This window comes from Haemaphysalis longicornis, unplaced genomic scaffold (assembly GCF_048455015.1).
Source record: "Haemaphysalis longicornis isolate Haplotype H1 unplaced genomic scaffold, Haemaphysalis longicornis Haplotype H1 scaffold_7, whole genome shotgun sequence".
Classification (NCBI taxonomy): domain Eukaryota; kingdom Metazoa; phylum Arthropoda; class Arachnida; order Ixodida; family Ixodidae; genus Haemaphysalis; species Haemaphysalis longicornis.
Genome location: NW_027526422.1, coordinates 31985065 through 32007674, shown reverse-complemented (window position 1 = coordinate 32007674; position 22610 = coordinate 31985065). Strand labels below are relative to the sequence as shown.

General features: G+C 45.1%; 2 protein-coding genes across 3 annotated transcripts in view; one reads left to right on the top strand and one right to left on the bottom strand.

The window, feature by feature from the left end:
- The first annotated feature begins 1474 nt into the window (after window positions 1–1474).
- On the top strand, window positions 1475–13598 carry Sas10 (UTP3 small subunit processome component Sas10). Its single transcript, XM_077676612.1, has 16 exons — window positions 1475–1665; window positions 1768–1918; window positions 2010–2051; window positions 2132–2273; window positions 2399–2476; window positions 2885–3000; window positions 3084–3164; window positions 3238–3294; window positions 3379–3491; window positions 5450–5546; window positions 5931–6067; window positions 7473–7545; window positions 8087–8190; window positions 8526–8649; window positions 8801–8908; window positions 13288–13598. Exons 1-16 carry the CDS (start codon window positions 1652–1654, stop codon window positions 13375–13377), a joined length of 1527 nt encoding a protein of 508 aa, XP_077532738.1. The 5' UTR covers window positions 1475–1651; the 3' UTR covers window positions 13378–13598.
- A 3264-nt stretch (window positions 13599–16862) lies between these two features.
- Vps13d (vacuolar protein sorting 13D) overlaps window positions 16863–22610 on the bottom strand; it is a 129355-nt gene continuing 123607 nt past the window's right edge. For both annotated transcript variants that reach the window (XM_077676610.1, XM_077676611.1), the window contains exons 77-79: window positions 21863–22119; window positions 19401–19704; window positions 16863–17484 (exon numbers count right to left, since the gene is read on the bottom strand). In XM_077676610.1, coding sequence (XP_077532736.1) covers window positions 17395–17484; window positions 19401–19704; window positions 21863–22119 — 651 coding nt within the window. In that variant the 3' untranslated portion in view covers window positions 16863–17394. The remainder of the gene's footprint in view (window positions 17485–19400; window positions 19705–21862; window positions 22120–22610) is intronic.

Below are 22610 nucleotides of genomic sequence, written 5' to 3'. Positions count from 1 at the left end.
GGACAATTAGAGTAACAGAGTGGATACCAAGAGATGGGTCTAGAAGAATGGGAAGGCATCTTTATGGGGAAGGCCATGAACCCGATGGAGGGATGAAATGAAGAGATTCGGGAGTAAACTGTGGACTCGAGCAGCGCAGTACAGGAGCGGTTGGAGGTCGGTGGGAGAGGCCTTAGTCACGCACATGGAGGAAAGAATACTCAGGAGAGGCCCCTAGCATCCCAATGCATTGCGAAAAGTGTGGAGGAAGTTACGTCATTTTTCTTGAGCCCATGGACAATGTTGCTTACTTGTTTACAACTGCGGCGGCCAAATTTGGGCAAATAGAACGGACAAATTTTTAAGGCGCTTGGCATTTCGCTGCCTCGCTACGCTTGCAAACCAGCGCAGTCGCTACCACAAACGTTTTTAGATTAGGCCAGTTTGAATACTCCGCCGTCGGAGGCGGCCTTAACTCGTACCCCGGACGCAGCGGCGCTTACGTCGCGTCGAGATCGGCGGAGCGAGCTGCTGCCGCCGCCGGCGACCTGCCGGGAAAATCCCCTTCGGTCAGCGTTGGCGAGAGCCACAGTTCGTTCTTTGCTCACTTTGTGTTTCTTCGTTATGAAGTGAAGTGAAATTTATCGCTGCTGAGACGTAGCGCGCAAGGACCGCAGTGCTGTACGACCCCAAAGACCCCAAACAATGCTGCCGTCGTCTGCGTTCGCCATCCCGCGAGCCTGTTGCTATGACGACGACAAACGCTACTTTACCAGGCTTAAGAGCTGAAAAATCGTCCTTCTATCTCAAAAACGAAGGCCGTTTTTCGATTGAAACTTTGGGAGAGGGTTAGAATGGGCAAATTGAAGGCGAAATCAACAGATTATAACATGATATCGCACCTAGGAATTAGCGACGAAGCTGTTTTCGCTTCGAAGCGGGAGGGCAGGGCGACGCCATGTTAGTCAAATCAAACCGGAGACAGCAAAGGATGATGGGATAGAGTGCTGGGCTCCATGGGCTCAAGTCATGGCGGGACTCGGCTTCACAAATGTGACGTCAGGGCCTCTCCTAACCTTTTCTTTCCTCCATGGTCACGCAGTTGATGCAATGGACCTGAGTAGGCTGATGATGCTGGTATGAACTGTGGAAATAACGGAACCCACCGGTTCCCACATATGAATGCGTAGGACACTTTCCTGCAGCACCTGCAGTTTCTAAAAGAAAGATAGCAAAAGTATGGTAGCGAATGTATGCTTCAAAAACGCCGCTTGGATTGCGGCGTGGCTGGATGCGATATGACTTGGCTCACCTTGACTTCATAAACTTAGCTTTAAACTCGTATTATTTTAATTTTTGCTACAAAAAAAAAACAAAAAACAACCGGCTGTATTTGAACGCTACACGAATTAACGCTGCCAAATTAACTTGTCCGAACTTGTCTGTGATCAGAGATGTGACGTCACGGTAACAAACACTCTACCCCAGTCGGAAGCCGCTATCCAAAGCGAGCCAGAAGTCCGTGGTCGAATCAATCACGGACCTCGCGTGAAGAGTTGTGAGTGTATGTGAGAAACAATTTTAAAAACTTAACTTCCACACAACTAGTCTTGCTTCTTCCTCAGTACTCTGTAGTAGGTTTCAACGCACGGTTTGGTCCCCGTTGAGCAAAATGGGGAAAAAAAAGTGAGTGTCTCTGAGCGACGACTGCGCAGCAGCTGTGTAGTCCTGTCGCGGCGGCTGACAGGCTTGCTCGCATCATCGCGTCTCTGCTTGCCTCAATTTCAGGGGTGGACGCGGGAAGTCGCAGAAGAACGAGACCCGGACGGTGCTGGGCTCCGACGACGAAGCCCTCTACTCTGATTTGGAACAACCGGATGAAAAGTCGAGCGGTTACCTGCAGGACGCCGTGGACGCTTTCCACGCCGACCGCGATAAGGTAACCGCACCGTATGCAGCCGACGTCGGCGCAGCGTTTCTTCCAACCGCTATTTCTCCGCTCACATGTCGTGGTTCTCTTTCAACCGCAGGTGCTTCTAGATGACTCTGACAGCGACGACACCTCGGGCCAAGTGAGTGGTAGACGCGGCAACTCTCTAATGCACGTGCGCGATCGCCTGTTGTGCGACGCTTATAACAACCATTCCCCCAGGAGGAAGTTCTTTCTCTGGACGACGATGACAGCGAAAGCGACGCTCAAGACTCCGAAGAGGAACTCGGCCAAATTAGCGAAGCGCACTCGCGGAATCTTCAGAAGGATGAAATGGCTAGTGACATCGAGGACGAAGAAGATGGTGGGTTTGGTTCAAGGACGGTCGTTGCGTTGTGTCCATATGAATGGAGAGCTACGGGCTCTAATCGTTCGCTACGGTGGCGCTTTGAATGTAATTATTCGCGCACATTTTCGCGACTTCTGCAGGTTTACCTGACGTGAAGGCGTGGGGAAAGAAGAAATCCACATACTACCACACGGACTTCGTCGACGAAGACTACGCAGGTACGCACGCACCGCCTGCACCCACCCCGACGAGTTTCTGGCTGTATTAAACTGCTATTTTAACCTTTGTTTTAATCAAGGCACGTGTCACACGTGCTTGACGTATTTGGACATACATGTAGTGTATATCAAAAGTGGCCACTAAGAAGCTCTTTCCCCCAGGTTGAATTGCCTAGTTTATTTTAAAAAATTTTTTTGCCTACTAGGGAATGGCCTCCAGAATACTGCATGTTGTTTTTGTTCGATCGAGGTGGGACGTTTGCCCTAACCTTCTGGAATGTGGCATGCGTAGCCCGCATCAGTTGGCAGGAAGCAGGACTGTTCTAATTGATTCCCGTGTGGAAATCAGAGTCACTTTGTTGGCATTGCCTTGTTTGTTGATTGAGCTCTTTGTGGTATCCTGCCCAGGCATCACCGAGGATGCAGCTGAACTGGCGAGGCTTGAAGAGCAAGAAGCTCGGGCACTCCAGAAGCGACTGGTTGAACAGTTGGACGAGGAAGATTTTGGACTCGATCTGTTCCAGGTTTGTGTTTTGTCTCTAGTTTTGCTGCAGGCCACCAGTTGGTGAAAAATCTGCATTTGCTGTCTCTTGTTTTGTGTGTACAGCTGCCAAAGGAGGACACGGCTGAGGTGTCTGAGAAAATCTCGAAGGACTTCTCGAAACTCTCCAAGCGTGAGAAATTGAAGGTGGGTGGCAGCTGTTGTGTTTTCGGGTATTTGTGAAGTGTGGCTCGATTTTAATTTCTCTTGTCATTTTCAGTTGCTGTCGAAGGACAGTGCGGAGCTGCTGGAGCTTATTGATGATTTCAAGGCAAAGGTTGGACTTTTTCATCATTCACACCTGACGGTCCATAGTGTGTGCCATTTTTTTTAACTTGCGTTTGGTTCTTTTTTGTGATAGATGGTAGAGTTGCGGGACACCATTTTGCCCCTTTCCAAGCTGGTCGACAGTGGCAAGATCACCTCGCTGCCTGCAATCGAATATGTCAGTCTCAAGCGGCGACTCATTTTACAGTAAGTGGTACCTGACTTGTCATTCTATTAGGTGGGTCATTTTTTAAGGAAACTATGTTACATAGTGATGCAACTCTGTTTGAATAGGCCCTTTGCAAAATACTATCAGGCATAGCGGACAAGCAGAAGGCCAGTCGAGCAACATTGCACGCGGCCGTGATGAAGGAAACAGAGCGATTGTGCCGGCTGCTCGGCTCAGCGCGCTCACGCATCACCTAAGCTCGGACTTCACAGACTCGCAGTACTGGGATACTGGATGATATGGCGTCTGCGTCATGGGGCTTGGTCTTTCCTATCACCGGGTGGGACACCAACCTCTTTGGTATGCCGCGTTTGAGCGACGAGCGCATCCGTGCCGTTTGCAGAGACGCAGCAGTGAGTCGGCATGACTCCTGCAGAACCCGTAACCGCATGTATAGTGATACAATCAAAACAGCAAGTGAAAGCTCAGAAACCCATCCGATCAGACTGAACGCCGAGGTGACTACGAGTGGCTCTAAGAGAGCGCCGCGCTATGATGGAGCTGCATTTCCTTTATCACGGCTGACGTTTGCGAATGACCTTAGTGTTGTCATCATGAAAGCCCGCGTATGTACTATGTTGCCAACTTTTCTGAAAAGGGTCTATTGTTTAAAAAAATGAGTTTAGACAAACTGAGGGTGGTGATGTGCCACAGCAGGTGTTAATTACTTGTGCTCACAACCCCAACATTTTGTAAACGCTACAAAAGGTGGGGTTTCAGAATACTTTGTGGGCTCCATTTTTTGCAAGTTGGATAATTGAACAAAGCTCGATGTGGGCGAGTTGGTACATTATGCTAAAAAAATTTCTTGTGTTTCTTCTTCGCCCCTGTTTTAGCGCCGATTAATTTTTTTGGATAATTGAATATGATGAAGAATGCTTTTGGAGTACTAAGTGCGTAATATTTCATTTCTCGTTTCTCAAAAGGCAATGCAGACCTAATACCCATGCCATACGGACAAGAAAAACGACATTAAATGCTTAATGCCTTCAGTTTTAATGACATTAATTCGCTACTACATGCAAAAATCTAATGCAATTCGCTCTAATGTTATTTTTGGCTTAAGGAGTTCCGCACAACTCATTTACGTTCACGAACGCCTTAAATCTGCCTACTCTTGGAACGCCATGAGCACCAAATGAAACCAACGGAACTCTCAGCCCCAGATCCGGAAACGTAGCTGAACTTCGATATAAGACGATTTTTTGTGCGCACTTGGTGGCAAAGCTCTCAGGAAGGCAAAGTTCACTAAAACAGCGGCAAAAGGCACAACATGATGTTACTCGTCGTCTTTGAATTTTTCGGATTTGGCTACCGCTGGCTGGCGACGGCAGCTGCTGAAGCCACTTTTAGAAATGGCTCTTGCCATTTTTTCAGAAAACACTATTTCTCATAACATTTTCGTTCACAAAAAACATTTTTAGCCCTTGTAAGACTTCTTTTCTCTACTTTAAAGACTTCTAAAATACGAATGAATGTCTCTGTTCATTATCACCATCATGCCTAACACATTTAATGCCTTTGCATCTTTGCGTGTAGCACAGCCGTTCAAATAATGTCATTCGGTATCTTATGGCTTAATGTCATTTTTTGTGTACATGTGGCATAAGTATAACACTGTTTCCCCTTTTGCCTTTTGCCACAATGTCACATTCAACAGCTGCTGCTGCTGAATGTGACATTGTGGCAAAAGATTCAGATTTTATTGGAGACAAAATTTTGGTGCCCCTTAAAAAAAGATCCCAAGTGGTCTAGTAAACTGTACCCCACTGTGCCTCAAAGTCTGTGTGTAAAGCACCAATTTTTTTCCAGCTGTTTGGTAGGCTGATGGTAAGCAAGGCGACAAAGATTTAAATTATGAATATGGCAGTTTCTGCCTCCTTGGCCTCCGTTTTTGTGCAGACTCAATCACTCGCTGCGTTTCCCGTGCTCGTAGGTACTGCACAAACATCACCTTCTACATGATCCTGAAGGCCAAGCGAGTGCCCATTGCAAACCACCCTGTGATCAAAAGGCTAATCTCCTTCAGGAATGTAAGTAACTTATGCACTTTTCTTGTTTGCTACCAGAAGGGTGCATATCCGCAAATTGTGTGCTAATGAATGAGCTTAATGTCACAGAAGTGTGAGGAAGACCTTTGTGTTGCTCTCAGACGAATGATTGCTTTTGCCCGAGGTACAGTCACAAAAGTTCATCAGTGGAAGTAAACTGAACTGACACTTTAACGTCACTGTGAATAATCTGGATTATTTTAAGGTAGAGTCAGTCTGATATTTTCATGTTTAAATTGTGGCTTCAGGTGTGTAAAAGAAGTGGTGGTTAACTAACATTTCTTTTTTAAAAAAGTCCAGAAAAGTAGGTTTGGTGATTGTAGTTGCTCTTTAAAGGCAGCACTGTGCACGTACATCATTTTCCAGCTGCTGAAGCAGCTGGAACCTGTCGACAAGCGGCTGGCCAGCGAGGTGAACATTTTGTTGGTGAAGCTGTCCAAGGGCGAGGAAATTGTGCCATTGACCGTGCCGGCGGCCAAGGCCCAGGCGAAACCTAAACTGAGGTAAGCGCGGAAACGACATCGATGGTGGTAAATGGCAAGGAGAAATGAAAATGCACACTGTGTTTCTGTGATTAATATTCAAAGCTTTACCTGGTTGGTTATGAACCTTGTCCTTCATTGTGTGACCATATCCTTGGGAGTCCTGTTTCTTTTTCTTTTTTTCATTCACTCTGTGTAGGGTTTTTACCGATAAACATTAATTCGAACTCCTTGGCTTTTATCCATTTTTGCGTGGACATGCTTAACACTATCGTGACCGCGGAAAAATCGGTTGTTTTTAGGTGTTCCAAGAAATGTTTTTTCCTTGCCACAGACAAGGAGTGATGCTGAAGTGTAAGATACGAAATGATAGAGAAAGAATGGGGCTTTCCAACAGTAATAATTTGAAACAACAGATTTATTACAAATTGTGTAAAAAAATTAAGACAAAAAAAGTAAAAAGAAAAACAAACTGATGAAAACATCAATGCCACTTTGCCCAGGGTACACATAAAAAAATTTACAGAAAAAAGTACAAAAGTTATTTACAGAGATACAATTATATAAACGTTAGTGCCTACCGGTTGTTTTTGGGTAGTCCGGGAAATATTTTTTTTCTTGCCACAGAAAATGATGGATGCTAAAGTGTAGGTTATGACATGATAGAGGAAGACTAAGGCTTTGCAACAGAAATAATTCCAAACAACAGATGCATTAGGAATTTTATCAGAAAAATCTGAAAGGAAAAAAAGTATCGGAAAGAAAAACAAACTGATAAAAACATCGATGCCACTTTGCACAGGGTGCAAAAAATTTTTTTGAAATATACAATTTTAACAACATGCACCCGTGATAGAGCGACCGGAGAAGAAAGCGAAACTCAAGGGTGCGTACCTGGTGGTGGTCCGGGGCCACTTGATGCACTTTCGCTGACCGTAGAAAAGTCTGATGAATAGAAGTCGTCTTCCGTGTCTGTGCTGCTACCATCATGCACGGATTCAAGCTCAGTTACATCGTAATCCGTCAAAATTCGCTAAAGCATCGGCGAGCGGCGGTGACACCATAACTGAAACCACGTGAGCTCGTTTCCCCGGCGGTGAAGGACATTTAAAACTCCCCCACGCGGTGAAAAAACGAAACTGGTAAAAAACGAAACTGGTAATATACTTCCTCCTTTACCATGTGGATGGCGTGAGTGGTCCAAAGGCGCTCGGAGAACGCCAAAATTTGAATTTGTATTCATCGATGGCATACTATCGATGGGAATAGGTGCGGTCACGAAAGTGTTAAGTACAGCAGTGTTAACAAGGAAAGGGAACAGTCAGCTTTACATTTTTCATTTTCTTTTGCAAATTGTTCAGAAACTATGCTGCATCCCCCCCCCTTTCATCAATTTGACTCCTCCCTGGTTTTCATCCTCAATTAGGGTAACCCAGCAGCTTCAGTCAAAACCTGAGGACAGTCCGAAAGAGACTCCAAAGGAGAGCCCGGTGAAACAGGCAAGTCACCTTTCGTAGCTGGACAATCTGAAACAGTGTGGTTGTTTGTTGCAAACAACTCGACACCTGTGCATGATCTGGGCTTGCACCGCACTTGTTTAGTGCAAGAATCTTTGCACGTGCTTTTGTTACTGTTGGAACCTGCATTGGCCGTATTGTGTGAAAGCAAAGTTGACATACAGCGAGAAAAGCTACGTAAAAGTGGAGGTGCGAGGTCCTTTTGCGTTAGCTTCCAACTTGTCTTAGAGTGGTTTTTCATATCACTATAATCTTGCTCAGCTCTTTTGCATTGTTAGAATTGTAAAAAATATGAAGTTCTTTGGTCAGATGTTGCAGCAAGACAATTCTGGGTACCCACAAATTAATTTGGGTGATGCCACATCAGCATGAGTTGAGAGGTTCCCACAGTGCGTCTAGTTCGCTGCCAGAATTGGCTTCAGGTGCCCATGTATGATGTGTACTGTCTTGCTCCCGCAGGAGCCTACGTTCTTCTTTGAAATGTTTGAAACGACCCTTACTTTTCTTACTTTCCTTCTAACAGAAGAAGAAAGACCTCAAGCGCAAGCATACAGTGGAGGAACAAGAAATTCTGGACATGTATGCCGAGATGCGGAAAAAGTCTCGGGCGGATGAAGCCTCTGCCAGGTGGGCCAAGTGCTTGCGTCCAAGCACTGTGACATTGCTTGTTTTAAGATCAAAGTGTATTGCCCCCTTGCAATTTGGTGTACTCGTACCTCATGTTTCGCTTCGTTAATAGCGGGGTATTTTTTGACCAACTGGATTCATCCATAGCTTGTAAGAATGTTTGCCCAAGCACATTTTGTTGGTGCTTTTTTTATTCTATTTGCGTGAAGTAACCAGTCCAAAGTCTAGGGTGTGAAATTAGGCATGAATGGGGAGGGTGTTCTATTGGATTAATTCGTAGCTTGTAAGGAGGGCATGTTTGCTCAAACACATTGCCCGCATGCTGTGCGCTGCAGTGAGGACGACGGCGATGGTGAAGATGAAGCTGGGTTTGAGGATTACGGCGACGAAGATGAGGAGCAGATTGAAGACGAATCTGGAGAAATGCCCGGGGACGAACGGCGTGGCATCACGTACCAGGTAACTTGGCTTTGAAGTTTGCTCGCGGGGATCGTAGACAGTTTCAAAGCTTGTTCAAAGGAAAGTTGTGCCTCTCCTTTCCTGGCTGGCATCTCCAGCATTTCAAGGGTGGTGCACAGGTACTGATTGCTTGCGGCCTGTCATGGTGCAGATTGCCAAGAACAAGGGGCTGACTGCCAAGCGGAAGAAGGAGTACCGCAACCCCCGTGTGAGGCACAAGATGAAGTACCGGAAGGCCAAGATCAGCAGGAGGGGACAGGTGAGCAGCGCGGGCGTCTCCCAAGTCTTCAAGAGATAAAAAGTTCCTCCATTGTATTTAAAGTTCCTTTTTCTGCATTTACAAGCATTCATAGACTAGCCTGGCTAAGCTGCGCATTGTGGTGCTTCCTTTTAAAATAACATTAGATACATTCTTGCGTACCTTCTGTGTGACTGGTAAGGAAAAATGGGAACGGCATCTCGGGCCTTGCAACAGGATCTCTGTAACAACAGGATCTCTGTAACGACTCTAACTAACACAATGGCTTGCTATGGTTGCACAAACGTTGTTAATGTACCTACATGAATAACTATAGAAAAAGAAAGTATTTTAGATTTATGTTTCACAGATTTTGTTTCCACTGATATAGAGTGTGGCGTGTTGGAAAGTGACATCAGTGATCATCTGCCTTTTTTTGTTTTTCTCCCAAACCTAAATGTAACTCCCTTGGTGCCCGGAAATTCTTTCTTGTATAGAAAAATTAACGACGAAACTTTAGGTGCATTTCGAGACCTGGTAATGGGAGAAAATTGGTCAGACGTATATGGTGAAAACAATCCTAGCCTGGCATATGACGTATTCTTGGATAAACTTCGGAACAATTATTTCAAGGCTTTTCCGGAGGTTTCTTTCACTATGTATAAAAAAGCCAAGAAGCCCTGGGTAAATAAAGAAATGTGCAAAAGAATAAAAGATAAAAACAAACTGTTCTCCAAGTTTCTCAAAAGTAAGGATATAAATACTCTGTCCCTGTATAAACAGACTAGAAATAAGTTGACCGCTGATCTCAAGAAAGCAAAGGAAAATTACTATGCTAAAATGTTTAGTGACAAGCGATCAGTAGAGCAAATTTGGAGAACCTATAATTCGTTGGTTTCGAAATCAGATAAAAAAGTCCCAATTGAAATACAAGCGGATGGTACTTCTTATTCCGGTGTGCCTCTGTCTAATAAATTTAATGAGTACTTCCTTACAGTCAGTTCCGTAAATGACTATTCGAGTGAAGTAGACCCTACGGCATACCTGGTTGACAACAACTCGGCAACAATCTTTTTATCTCCCACAACCCCTACTGAAATTTTTCAATTCATAAAGCTTTTAAAAAATAAATGCTCAACAGGCACCGACAGCATTAAAGCGGAAGCAGTTAAATATGTAGGAGATATAATTGCACCTGTTTTCAGTCACATATGTAATCAAATGCTCACAGAAGGTATTTTCCCTGAAAAACTCAAAATCGCTAGAGTTTCAGTGGTACACAAAGGCGGTAACTGCTGTGATTTTGGAAATTACCGCCCTATTTCTGTCCTTTCAGTATTCTCGAAAGTGGCTGAAAATGTGATTAATACACGTCTGTTAAATTTTTTAAATAAAAAAGAAGTAATTGTGAAAGAACAATACGGTTTTCAAAAGGGGAAGTCTACTGAAATGGCACTGCATGGTATAAAAGAACAGATAATAAACAACATAGAAAATAAACTTTTCACCGTTGGTTTGTTTCTAGATTTAAGGAAAGCCTTTGATTCCGTTAAGCACGACATTTTGATCCGGAAGTTACCATTTTATGGGATAAGAGGTTTATCACTTGATCTTGTTAGTAGTTATCTAGATTCTAGGAAACAATGCACCATAGTAAATGGTGTTGCATCCAGTTTCGGAACGATACGGAGTGGTGTTCCCCAAGGGTCTATCTTGGGGCCGCTTCTATTCTTGCTGTATATTAATGATGTAGTTAATATACCCGGAACCCCATCAATAGTTCTTTATGCAGACGATACTAATGTTTTCTTTACAGGACCCAACCTCGAAATCATTACCAAGAATGCAAATTTGTGGCTTCAGGAATTATCCAAATGGCTAATAGGAAATAAGTTAGAACTAAATGTCAAAAAGACAAAATGCGTAATATTTAGAGCAAAAAATAAGCAGTTAGATTTTGCTCCAGTGCTTCTATTTCGTGAATCGATTCTTGAAGTGGTCCCCTCAATACGTTTCTTGGGTGTTATTTTTAATAATGCATTGTCATGGAATGATCATGTAAATCACATATGTACTAAGTTATCGCGTTCTGTCGGCATTTTATGGAAACTTCAGTGTTTGTTACCCTGTTGGCTTAAAAAGCAGTTGTATTTTGCTCTTGTTCAGTCCATCTTGCACTATTGTCTTCTGATTTGGGGAAATACTACAAACTCAAATTTGAATGCTTTACTTGTACTACAAAAAAAAGCTATCAGGGCTATTGCGAATTTATCCTATAGAGATAGTACAAAACAACAGTGGAGAAGCTTGGGCATTCTAAAAATCCACGATTTAGTTAATTTAAGACGCGCGCAGGATATCCACCACATATTTTATGAACACCCCAACTTATTCCCGAATCTGGAATCTTCACCACAGACAGCGTACCCCCTAAGAAAACAACATTACAGAAAGCCGAGAATTAGAACGAATTATGGCATTCAGTTGAAGCAATATCAGGTCATAGACTTTTTAAATAATAACGAGGAGATTGAAGCGCTTATTAAAGAGTTTAAATCCATAAAACTGTTTAAAAAACATTTGCTTCAGGTATTGCTACAACGATATACCCAATTTTCAATGTGTTAGCAGACTATAATTTTCGCTGAAAGAGTGTAACGTTCGCGTTTCTTACTTTAATTAAGCTTGTTTTTTATTTTTGAGTAACTTTCTGTGTTAAACTTGACTTCCTTGTCATGTTTTCACTTTTAAACTGAACTGTTAGGCTCTATTAAACGTGTGCATGTCATGCTTTTTTCTATCTTTTCCGCTGATTTGTAAATTATTGCGGTAAAATTGTTAGTGGATGTCTTATGTGTGTGTATATACTTTTTTTTTTTCCTTTTACGATGTTTTTTTATTTTGTTTTTTGGGCTTCGACAAATATGCTCGCTGTGTTGTTCCTTTTCTGTACCATATAAGAAAATACTGTATCTTTTTTTTTTTTTTTTTCTTTCATTTGATTTTGTGGTGTGTGCTGCTCCCGACTTCGGTGCAATCTACTTTGGGAGGAAGGGCCTCGTCAGGCTGTAGCCTTTTGCCCTCCACCTTATGTGTATATGTTACGTTCATCTCTTGAAATCTTTCAAAAAAAAAAAAAAAAAAAAAAACATGCTGTGTATTCCCCTGTGCAAGTTCAGCGCACCGTGAAGGGGCCACGAAGACAAAGCACAGCCTTGTTCAATTTGAAATAGCTAGCATGTGGCAATTCAAATTTTGCTCTGCAGGGATGCAATATGGGCAAGAGTGACGTAATAGCGGCGAGCACTGAAGTTATCAGTGTGTTAAATCCTACCAGCCAACTCTTCCGTATTTTCCGTAAAATGTACGAATTTTGACCCTTATGATTTTACGAACCTTGCCTGAAATTTTGCAGACTTTTAAAAAAGGGGAAATCTATTAAAATGACACTGTGGCACCTGTCACTGCGTGCACCAGGGCAATACGTACTCTTTATCATGATCAGCAGTCTCCTCGGTGTCGGCTATGCAGCCATATTCAGAACTCGTTGCCACCTAGGCAAACCTGCCTATAGCACGTTGTTCGTGGGCTGCTTAGGACTTCCATGTTTGTGTCACTCTTTGTATGACTTCCGTGTCCGATGCAGTACAACATGTGGCATGACCGTGGTAGTTGCTTCGCAGTGCAGTGGCGAGCTCGAAGCCTCCACAGTACTATCATGTCTTCGTGAAATCGTAGGTGTTAGAATTTGCTCCTCCTGCCCAGTGCAGTTGTTGCTCATTACTCTTCAAGACTGACGGTCTTCAGTTATGGTTGTGAAAAATGTTGGGACGCTTGCCACAGAAAGTTAATCCTTGCGAAAAAAAAATTGGTGTGCCCCCCCCTCCAAGTTTGCAGGTTTTAGGAATTTTTAAGTCACCAAGTTGGCAAGTATGCTTAAATGCTGTCAAACGGAACTAGAAGCCCCACTACAGTCACCCAGTCGTGTTTCTCGGCAGTGGATTTGGTTGGCGGCCGCATCCGTGTAAATAACATTGTGACGTCGTAGAGACATCACTGGAAAGTGACTGGCCCCATGAAGTGACCACACTGCATTTTCTGTTTTTCTTAATATGTTCATTATTTGCTTGAAGTTTGCGGTAACATTAGTATCATTATCAGGACGTAGCAGTGTTCTTAATAAACCAAACTTGTACTTTGTTTGTCTTTAAAGAAATTGATGCGAGGTGTCCCTGTCAGCCTGGTGTTGTTGTCAGGTGTAGAATTTGTAATTTTATTGTTCCACTTGAGAAATTGCGAGTTCATTTGTAATTGGTAACTAGGCAACTCTAGCGTCGACTCCCTGCATTATTAGAAAAACAAAAAAATTCTTGACAACCAAACTTGTGTGTTCATTTCAGGTACGAGAAGTCAGGACGGAGCTGCAGAGATATGGTGGAGAACTTTCAGGCATTCGTGCTGGCGTGACGCGCAGTGTCAAGATGAAGTGAGGAGGGACTGGCAGTCGGGAAGCTTTCCACCCGCCCCCACACGACGAGTTGTTGCTGGAAGATAGTTCTCTGTCAGCATTTTGTTTCCAGAGAGAATATAAGAAGGATGACTTGTGATGAGCAACGTTTTCTCGCCCCGCATACAATTTGTTGCTGGACGTTGGTCTTGGCCATCATCAGTTTTGTTGTTTCAGATTGAAATATTAAAGGTTTTTGCAGGACTTTGCAGTTGTGGCTTTCTTTTTGTGTGTTTGCAAGAGAGAGTGTAAGGATAGTGTAAGAGAGTATTAGTCCAGGTGCTTTGCCTGGGGGGAGCACCAGCTTAAAGGAGCCACGAGGACAAAACGCAAGTTCGGTTCATTCGAAAGATTGCCTCGATAGAATCGTACTGACACCACCGTTAACGCACACTTCACTCAAATAAGCTACATAACTAGGAAAAAACGGAATGGCCATGCGACCCACTAGCTCATTTCCTGCAACAGAACCTATGATGTCATATGAGCTCAGCTGTGTGATTGGCCGAGGACGGAAAAAGTAAACGCAAATTAGGCACCGCTTATAGGCTTTCCGAACGAACTATTTGCGCTTGTGTAATGCATATTCATTTTACAGCAGTAAGAATGGTGCAGTAAACAGTGAAAGTTACAAAAATGCACGTAAGCATAGAAGTACCGATGCGCACTATGCTTGTTTTAGCTGCACAGCACTCCGCCGCTTTGAAGTTGTTTTACAGGACACTGGCCGATTGCCGTAAGTGGCGTTGTCTTACGTGACCCTGTTTGTCGAGGATACCCCCAGGTTTCACGAGACGATCACTTTTTACAGTAACAAAAACAAGCCAGGAGCAATTGCGCTCAAAAACAAAGCAATGGCGGACAACGGTTCGTGGATGTCTATAGCAGCGCCACGGGGGAGGGCTGACCGACAGCAAGGCCACAAACCTGAATGACGCAGTGGAAGTTCGCTTGAATACATGCGCTTCTGACGTCATTTGTGACTACGAAAACCGACGATTTGGCGGGAGAATCAAAATTTTAACCTAAATTGATGAATTTCTCAGTGAATACGGCACCATTTGCTGCCGGACAAGCGCTGGGGGCGCTATAAAATGCGAAATCTTTAGAATAAAACAAACTTGTATTCTGTCTTCATGGCTCCTTTAAAGGGGCCCTGCAGCACTAACCATCACTACTAGGAATGTGTTTTGGGGTAAAGTCTATTGTCCCAGCAATCTCCTCCCGCAAGAATTATAAAAATCCGTTCACTATCACCGAAACTACGTGCGATTTGAAATCGCGCATAATTGTTCCCTCTCAACTCGTCCGCGGACAATGCGACGAAAGCTGCGCGTCCTCTCCCGGAGAGGGGGGCGGCTCGCAGCGTTCTCTTCCGCGGCCTTCGATATATAACAAGTTGGGGAGTTTTCTCCTTTTCTCCGTAACGAGGAGGGGTCTATTTCCGGTCTGGTGCCACAAGCAGGCATGGCTGTCTGCTCGCAAGCAAACGCTCGAGCTGGTAGGGCATTTTTGAAGCTATAAACGTTTCTTGTCGAGTGGTCTGGTTGAAAGGGAAGTATTGAGCTCATCACTCAAACTCCGCGCGCACTCTAAACACAAAAGAAACGGCAAAACTGTGCGTACAGGTTCAGGCACAGAAGAGGGTCGCACACAGCGCCGATGGTGACGGATTGTCACAGGAAATGCGAGAAAAGCCACAAAGTTGACCAGTGACAGCCAATGGACAGCCATGGCCTCAATGACGTCATTTAGGCCATGCCAGGGGTACATAAAGAGGAAAATTGAAGGGAGCGCGGTTGGTTTTTCTGCGTCTTTCACAGCGCTTTGCGCGCTCACCGCTCCACGTGCACGTGCAAGTGCAACATTTGGCTCGGGTATTCCTTGCAGTGTGGGCTAAATGTCCCGGAGGTTTACTTGCACTGCTCAAAGAGTGTTGCAGGGCCCCTTTAAGAACAACACTTTAGCCCGAGGTAACATTTTCAAACGCACCCCTTACCACCACTTCTGTGTATCGTGATAAAAAATACCAGCGTGCAATATGAAAAATTGCCAACAACTTAGTGAAGGTGTGGGAGATTACAGTACCATACGTATGGTGAAGGCATTTGAAAGGACATTAGAGTCAAATGAATCCCGAAATCTCAAACGCCAGTTGAAGTGGAAGGAGTTCCGCTGACCTACCAGGAAATTCTCAAAGGCAATTGAAAGCTTCCGCGATCGCCCGTGATGTTTTGGTGTTGCCTTTCTAGCACCTCGACAAAATATTGAATTTTAGAGAAACTGGGTCAAAAATATGCCATTCTGAGTGAAAATTTATTATCACCTGCAAACATGCACAAAATATAATCAGCAGTATAGCATCTGCAGGCCATTTTTTATATGCGAAGCAGCTTATGGTCGAGCCTGTTCCCTCTGTCGTTGTGTGGGCGCTGTTGTGCGGCGTCCACACCCCCACTGCGCATGCCGCCTGGCCAGGCACCGTTGATGATGATTGTGGCAGGATGCCCCTAGGGATTGGCCAACCAAAGAATCCATCACGAGATAGCTTCGTGTTCAACCACCGTTGTCATCTTCGCGTTGGGGAACCCCGAGTAGTATGCGAGGCATTCCTCCTCTCCTCTCCGAAGCTCCTCTCCTCTCTGGGATTGCGCAACGAATGGCAACACCTGCAGCTTTGCGCGCGATAATGCAAAGCAGCTTAGGGTTAGAGACGCGACGGTAGCCGCTGCATACTCCGCTGGGGGCACCACTGCAGCTCCACAGTATAAATGACGCGCGCGCGCGCTCTGCTCCCCTTATTCTCCTCTCGCAACGCCGCGATCGAACTGAAAACTAATGGGAACTTGAGTCGACCTCATGGCTGCTTCGCATACTACTCAGGGTTTCCCTACAAGAAGATGGTAGAATTTTTTTTCTTTTTCGCACCGTGAATGTCGAGAATACAAGTTGCCCTGTAATTGTAGATTGAGCGACAACACAAAAACAATTATTCAGAGCATGATCATTAAAAACCAGGTTGTACTTTTCAACCATTTTTGTAAATGTGGCGTGCAGACACTGCGCCTGAGAGTACGAAGCATCATGTTTCAAATGCTTTTGAGAACCTCAAAGGTCAGTTGCGACGCTCGTGTGGCTCACGGAATTTCAATCCAATGCCTTTGAAAAATGTGCAGCAACTTAAAGGTGGAATTTGAATCAAACGACATTCGGGGGCTTTGAAACACCCATGTAGCGGGTTATAATTATTACATTCTCGTCAATATTGCAAGGACATGCACCAGAATTTGAATCAAACGACATTCGGTTAAAAGGCCTTCGAAACACCCATGTAGCGGGTTATAATTATTACATTCTCGTCAATATTGCAAGGACATGCACCAGAAGTGAGAGCAAGCCAGCCTGTACAAACCTAGAAAGACCACATTTCCCTCTACTGAGGGAGCAGCTCCAAAACGCAGTCCTGTGTTAAGTACAAAAGTCTTTATTTACAGAAATTGCTGGCTGTCTACAACAAGGCATTCACCAAAAAACCTAAAATCCTTACCAGCATGCATTTTGCAGTGGCCCTTTTGTCTGATAACTGTACCAGGCCAAAAATAATTTATTATATATATTAAACAAATAACAACTCTGAAGTAACTAGATCTAAAACGGCCACAGCCATTTCAAACTATACGGGACTGCTGTGGCAAGAGAAAAAATACTTTTGAAAATCCATTCTTGTTCTTTTCACAACTTTCTACAATAATGGCCCTGAGTGTCTGCCGTTAGTGGTTATATGATACATGAAATGAAACCGGCTCGCTTGCCAGTAGTATGGGTACACCAGATGGTGTAAGCAACCCCTTTTGTGGCGTGATTTTATTATGGTCCGTGTGTGTATGGGGATGTGTGTTAGTCGCACCCGCTAAAAAATATTTCGTCTTAAAATACGCTAAGATCACAGCTAGCAGCACTCTTGCAAAGGAGGAGGAGGAGGAGGAGGAGCACGTGCTCCTCAGTTTTCGTCTTCGTCGCTGTCGCTGAAGTGAGTGGTGTACTTCCTCTCCTCGTAGGCGTCTCTTGCATAATTGATCTGCTGCACAACCTGAGGGGAAAAAAAGATGCACATTCACGGGGCAATCAGTTTTTGTCTTCGTGCACACAAATACTACCGTAAAGTAGGAGTGTGCGAACGCCGAATTGAACTAGGAAAAAATGTCCATATTTGAAATTCAATTCGACATTCAATTTTTTATAGGCCTCAGTTTTGCATAGGTATTGAGCAAAAACAGAAGCTACTTGGCATGTTTGGGAGTCGTGACATTCTTTTTCAACCCAAAGAATGCACTTTCCAGCTCTCATTCACAGCCGTCCAGCCGCTGAACCACTATGAGGCACTGAGAGGAAAGTTTAGGAATCCGGAGTGGCCATGACCCGCATTTGGGAGGAGCAGAAGAAAAAGAAAGAAAGAGAGCGAGAGCAAAAAAAAAGAGGAGAGAGAGAGAGTACTGCAATCATAGGCAACAACTAGTCGGCGCCTCGTAACTCTGAAGCGAGCATTTTGCAAGCATGAACAATATGACGCGAAAACACGGCACAACCCAGCTGGCCAGTTGGCGTGAATCGTGAACACCCCTGAGCCTTGTGCTGGCATGTTTCGTGAGCTACCAAATACAGTTAAACCTGGATATAACAAAGCTGACAAAAGTTCCCATTTTTTGTTACATGCAGGTTTTCACATGCAGGTTTTGAGTTAAGGCTCGCATGAATGCAGCATAAATGAAACGAAAATGCGAGGCTTGGTGAACCCACCCTTCAAGGATTTATTTTACAGCGAAAAACTGCCTGATTTGTGCCTGCTGTTCTCCCACGAGCTTAGATACTACTACATGGCACTCAAAATAAGCAACGTCCCTCACCCCCATACTTACAAACGTAACTTAAGTATCCCTTTTGCCTTCTAGCACTTTTCGGTGCCTTAATGCCCTTCAAGGACCAAACTAATCTTGAAAGGGCACCTTTTTGCGAACTTTATGCTCTTTTCTGCACTCAAACTGTTGGGAGGGTGCTAGCTGGGATACTGTACCGGGAGGCAATGTTCTTCTTTCTCGCCGCTGGAGGCTGTGTTTGAAATAGCGAGCTTGTCTTAAAAAGGCAAAAAAAAAAAAAAAAAAAGTTTTCTGGCAGTACAACTCCTCACTGACAAACAGACACGAAAGGTAGTGGAGAAGACGCATGGCTACACACCAACAGGCAGGCCTAGCACCTAACCGGCACCACACTCACACGTGGAAACGCACGGTAGTTTGCGGTGCGGGTGAAATTCGCTAAATTAGTGCATCTTTACGGGTGATTATTCTTAAAAAGTGCAAAAAGTTGACTCATCAGCATGGTGAATTCGTTACATCAAGGTATACGTCGCGACGTCTTCGTCTACATGAGCTTCAATGGAGCTGGAAATAGTGAATTGAATAACTTCACTAAATCCAGGAATTCGTTACATTGAGGTTCGTTACATCCAGGTTTTAACTGCAAACAGCTGTGCTTTAGCACTATTGTCTATCGTGTTCCTTACCAGTGAACACTGGCCACGTGGTAAACACACTGGGAGCTAGTGTTGGAGGCCTATGCCTGAAATCCGGGCTAGGTTGCTGTAAGAATCCTACCCACAACACCGACTACTACACTCAGGTATAAGTTAAGAACGGCAATAGCTCATGTAGCACATCACTCTGCCGAAGCGACAGGACCGGACATCATTGCATGTGCACGTTTTGAAAAAAGGTACCTAATTTGTGACATCGTCTGCCTTTTCTCACTTAGTTTGTCATGACCGCAGTAATTTATAAGCAGATTAGTAAGAAAAATCACGGAAATGACTCGGGTCATGTTTAAAATACTCCCAGTAACGCTCTTTTTGCGCTGCGTGGAGGAACAACCGGCTGCAGTGGTGCGGCGCAGAGGCAACTTGCATTGCTGTTCTTAGGTTGCAGATGGGTAGACGTGCAAACAATGCGGTACCTTGCGTGCGGTGCCCTCGCTCTCGCAGCCCACGCGCAGCGAGTTGTGCTGCAGGTCGAGGCTGGCCGAGAGGCGCTGGTTCTCGGGGCGCAGCAGGAACTCGACGTAGAAGGGCGGCTGCGGCTGGGCGCCCAGGTTGGAGGGGAACCAGCGGCAGTAGCTCAGGCCGCTGTAGGGCACCACGTGCACGATGCTCTCGGCGTGCGAGCTGGGGCTCTCGCGCCGGATGATGAAGGCACGCTCCGTCGAGATCAGCACCCGCAGGCCGTCTGGGCGGCCCTCCAGCTGCTCCATGGCCACAAAGCTGCAGCAGGGGGGGACAGTGGCGTCAGTTCAGTAGCAAAACACTTTGTCCTCTAGGTCACAAGGTTCGTGACCAGTCATGTCAGAGCGACAGCATCAAAACACCTTTAGAGGAGCTTAAGGCTCATCTAAAAAGTGCCGTGCTTGTAGCGGTTGGCAGGCCAGAATTGCCACTTCACAAATGCACGCTAGGACCTTTCAGGCAAATTCTCACACTGCACCCATTTGTTAACCATCTTTTGTGATAAAATAAAAAAAAAGCTGTCTTTCAAAATCCAAGCAAAATTAGCTTGCGTTCACAAATACAGATGTAGAAAATCCAGATGCATCTATTTATTCTTCTACCTCTTTTCTACGCCAGATGCCAGCTATAATTGTAGCTATGGTCCTCGTGCGCTGGTGTGGTGGCGCCACAGATGGGCTGTGTTCAGCACCACCTTGTGGACAAACGAAGAAATTATATCTTTGTTCCACAAGCAGACGATGTCCTGTAGCATCCCATTCGTTGCAATACGAATATCAGCACAGGAATGGATGCCCAAGTAGTACTTTAATAAAATGAACAGGTTTCGAAAGGGCAACAGGAAATTGATTCATCACAACAAAACCGCTTGTATACAAGTGTAGGGCTGCTTCCGTGCTGTATCAACACGCTGCCATTTTGCAATGGCTTCAACTAAACCCCAGCAATGCTAACCACATGGAAGATAAAAATAGAAAGACTTGTGGACAAACGAAGAAATTATATCTTTGTTCCACAAGCAGACGATGTCCTGTAGCATCCCATTCGTTGCAATACGAATATCAGCACAGGAATGGATGCCCAAGTAGTACTTTAATAAAATGAACAGGTTTCGAAAGGGCAACAGGAAATTGATTCATCACAACAAAACCGCTTGTATACAAGTGTAGGGCTGCTTCCGTGCTGTATCAACACGCTGCCATTTTGCAATGGCTTCAACTAAACCCCAGCAATGCTAACCACATGGAAGATAAAAATAGAAAGACAGAAACCCATGAGCTGCATTAACCCAGCAGTTGGGGGACGGCTTAGTGAAGAAAAGACCAGCGACACGACTTTCATGGTGGTTGTTGAAGCGAATTTCTTCCACGTAAACTCAGGGGTGGAAGCGGGTTTGAGCCTTTTGGAGCACCAAAAGGTGAATTTTAGAGCAGTGCAAGTCTGTTTTGGGGATTTCTAGTCAAACATTATTTATTTGTTATTTTTCATTTCTGGTAACAAAAAAATACTCAACATTCGATCAATACTGAGCAGACCACTTTTTTGACAAGTTGCAAAAATATATGTTCCCAAAATTAAAGCATTACAGCTGACGCAGCAATCACCAAGAAAAAACTAGGGATAAGCGATGCTTTAAATAGCTATACCAAACTAGACTTCAGACAAGTGAAATACAGTTAAACCTCGATGTAACGAAGTCGGTAAAATTCGTAATTTACTTCGTTACACTGAAATTTAACTACATTGAAATTCGCAGTTATAATGAAGTGTTCATCCCGTAAAGCGTTTCCTGCAAAACAAAACGTGGCGCGCATATACGACCGGCCCACTGTTTCTGTTTCTACCAGAGCTTAATCGTCTGCGCGGGCATCAACGTGAACTGCGTGGTGCGTTTTCTCCCTGCAAAAACGCGCCCCGCAAGCCACAGGCGCGCTGACGCAGCCGCGGAGGCCACCCGCACGATGCAGGTAGCTCCAGCGACCGCTTCTGACCGCTCGCTGAAATGCAACTCGAGGGGCAAACGAAAGGGGCATGCAAGAAAAAAAAGCCGATAACGTGGGCGAAATTTTCACTGTAAGACGTCATATGCGCCGCTTTCGAAAGCGCCCTGGGAGATAATATTGCCCCTGCTGCCAGGTGGCACCACAAGTCACCTCAAAACTGCAGTGCACGAGGCCCATAGTAGCCGCATTTTGGTCTGCTCCAGAGTCCATGCTTGCTGCTCTCGGAGTGTTAACCCTAACACTCTTCTTTCTATAGCTCTTTTCTGAGCTGGCTAGGAGAGGACGAGAACAAGGCAACTGAGCTGCACACCTATCAATTCGCTGCTTCTGAGTGTTATGTATAGCACTTTTCTTTCAGTGGCTCTTTAATGAGCCATTTAGGAGAGGACAGTGAGGTGGAGCCAAACGCTCACAGGTCCCCCCCGGTGGCGGCGTCGGCCAGCTGGCAGAGGAACTGCTGGCCCAGGGCCTGGCTGGTCGAGTAGCAGGGCAGCAGCCCCCCGGGGCCCGAGCATAGTCGGGGTGGACGGCAGCGTCGGGGGTGCCGGTGGGAGGGGGGCTTGCTGGTGTCCCGCACCAGGCTGGCCGCCTCCGTCACCAGGTCCAGTATCCCCGCAGCCGGCATGGCCACTGTGCCGATAAGGCCCTTGCCCAGGCCCGTCAGCAGGCCCTGTAACAACCACGCCGTCGCAAGGGGGCACGCGTCACGTTTCGTAACTGTCGATCGTCTTCAGTGGGCGTGTGAATGTATGAAAGCTTTGACTAACAAAGTGAACATGAATAACGAAAAGCGACTGCAAACTAAATACAGTAGGACACAACAGTTTATGCTGTGATTTGTGCTTTGGAAGTGAAGGATTGTCTTGGAGTGATGGCAAAGCCAATAATTCGAAGTCGCCAAAAATAAAGCAGTCAGCAGCAGCCACAAACACCGCAACAAGAATGGAAGTGGCCATTTATTTTTATGGAACAGATGCTAAACTATGACAAACAATAGGAGTCAAGACACTGCAAGAAAACACGCGGTCGGTCAATGCAACAGGCCAAGGCAACACAATGGCCAGGGCAATCGGTTTACCCGACCATGTTCCAATCATTCACCAATGACAGCACAGTAGCTGATGCAGTGCTTGAATCACTGCAACGAATTGCCATTTTTCT

What these genes read in the sequence shown, in the direction of transcription:
- Sas10 (XM_077676612.1), top strand. An exon ending in GCGACGACACCTCGGGCCAA is followed by an intron (nt 2,052 to 2,131) that starts GTGAGTGGTAGA and finishes CCATTCCCCCAG; the next exon opens with GAGGAAGTTCTTTCTCTGGA. An exon ending in AGGAGAGCCCGGTGAAACAG is followed by an intron (nt 7,546 to 8,086) that starts GCAAGTCACCTT and finishes TCCTTCTAACAG; the next exon opens with AAGAAGAAAGACCTCAAGCG.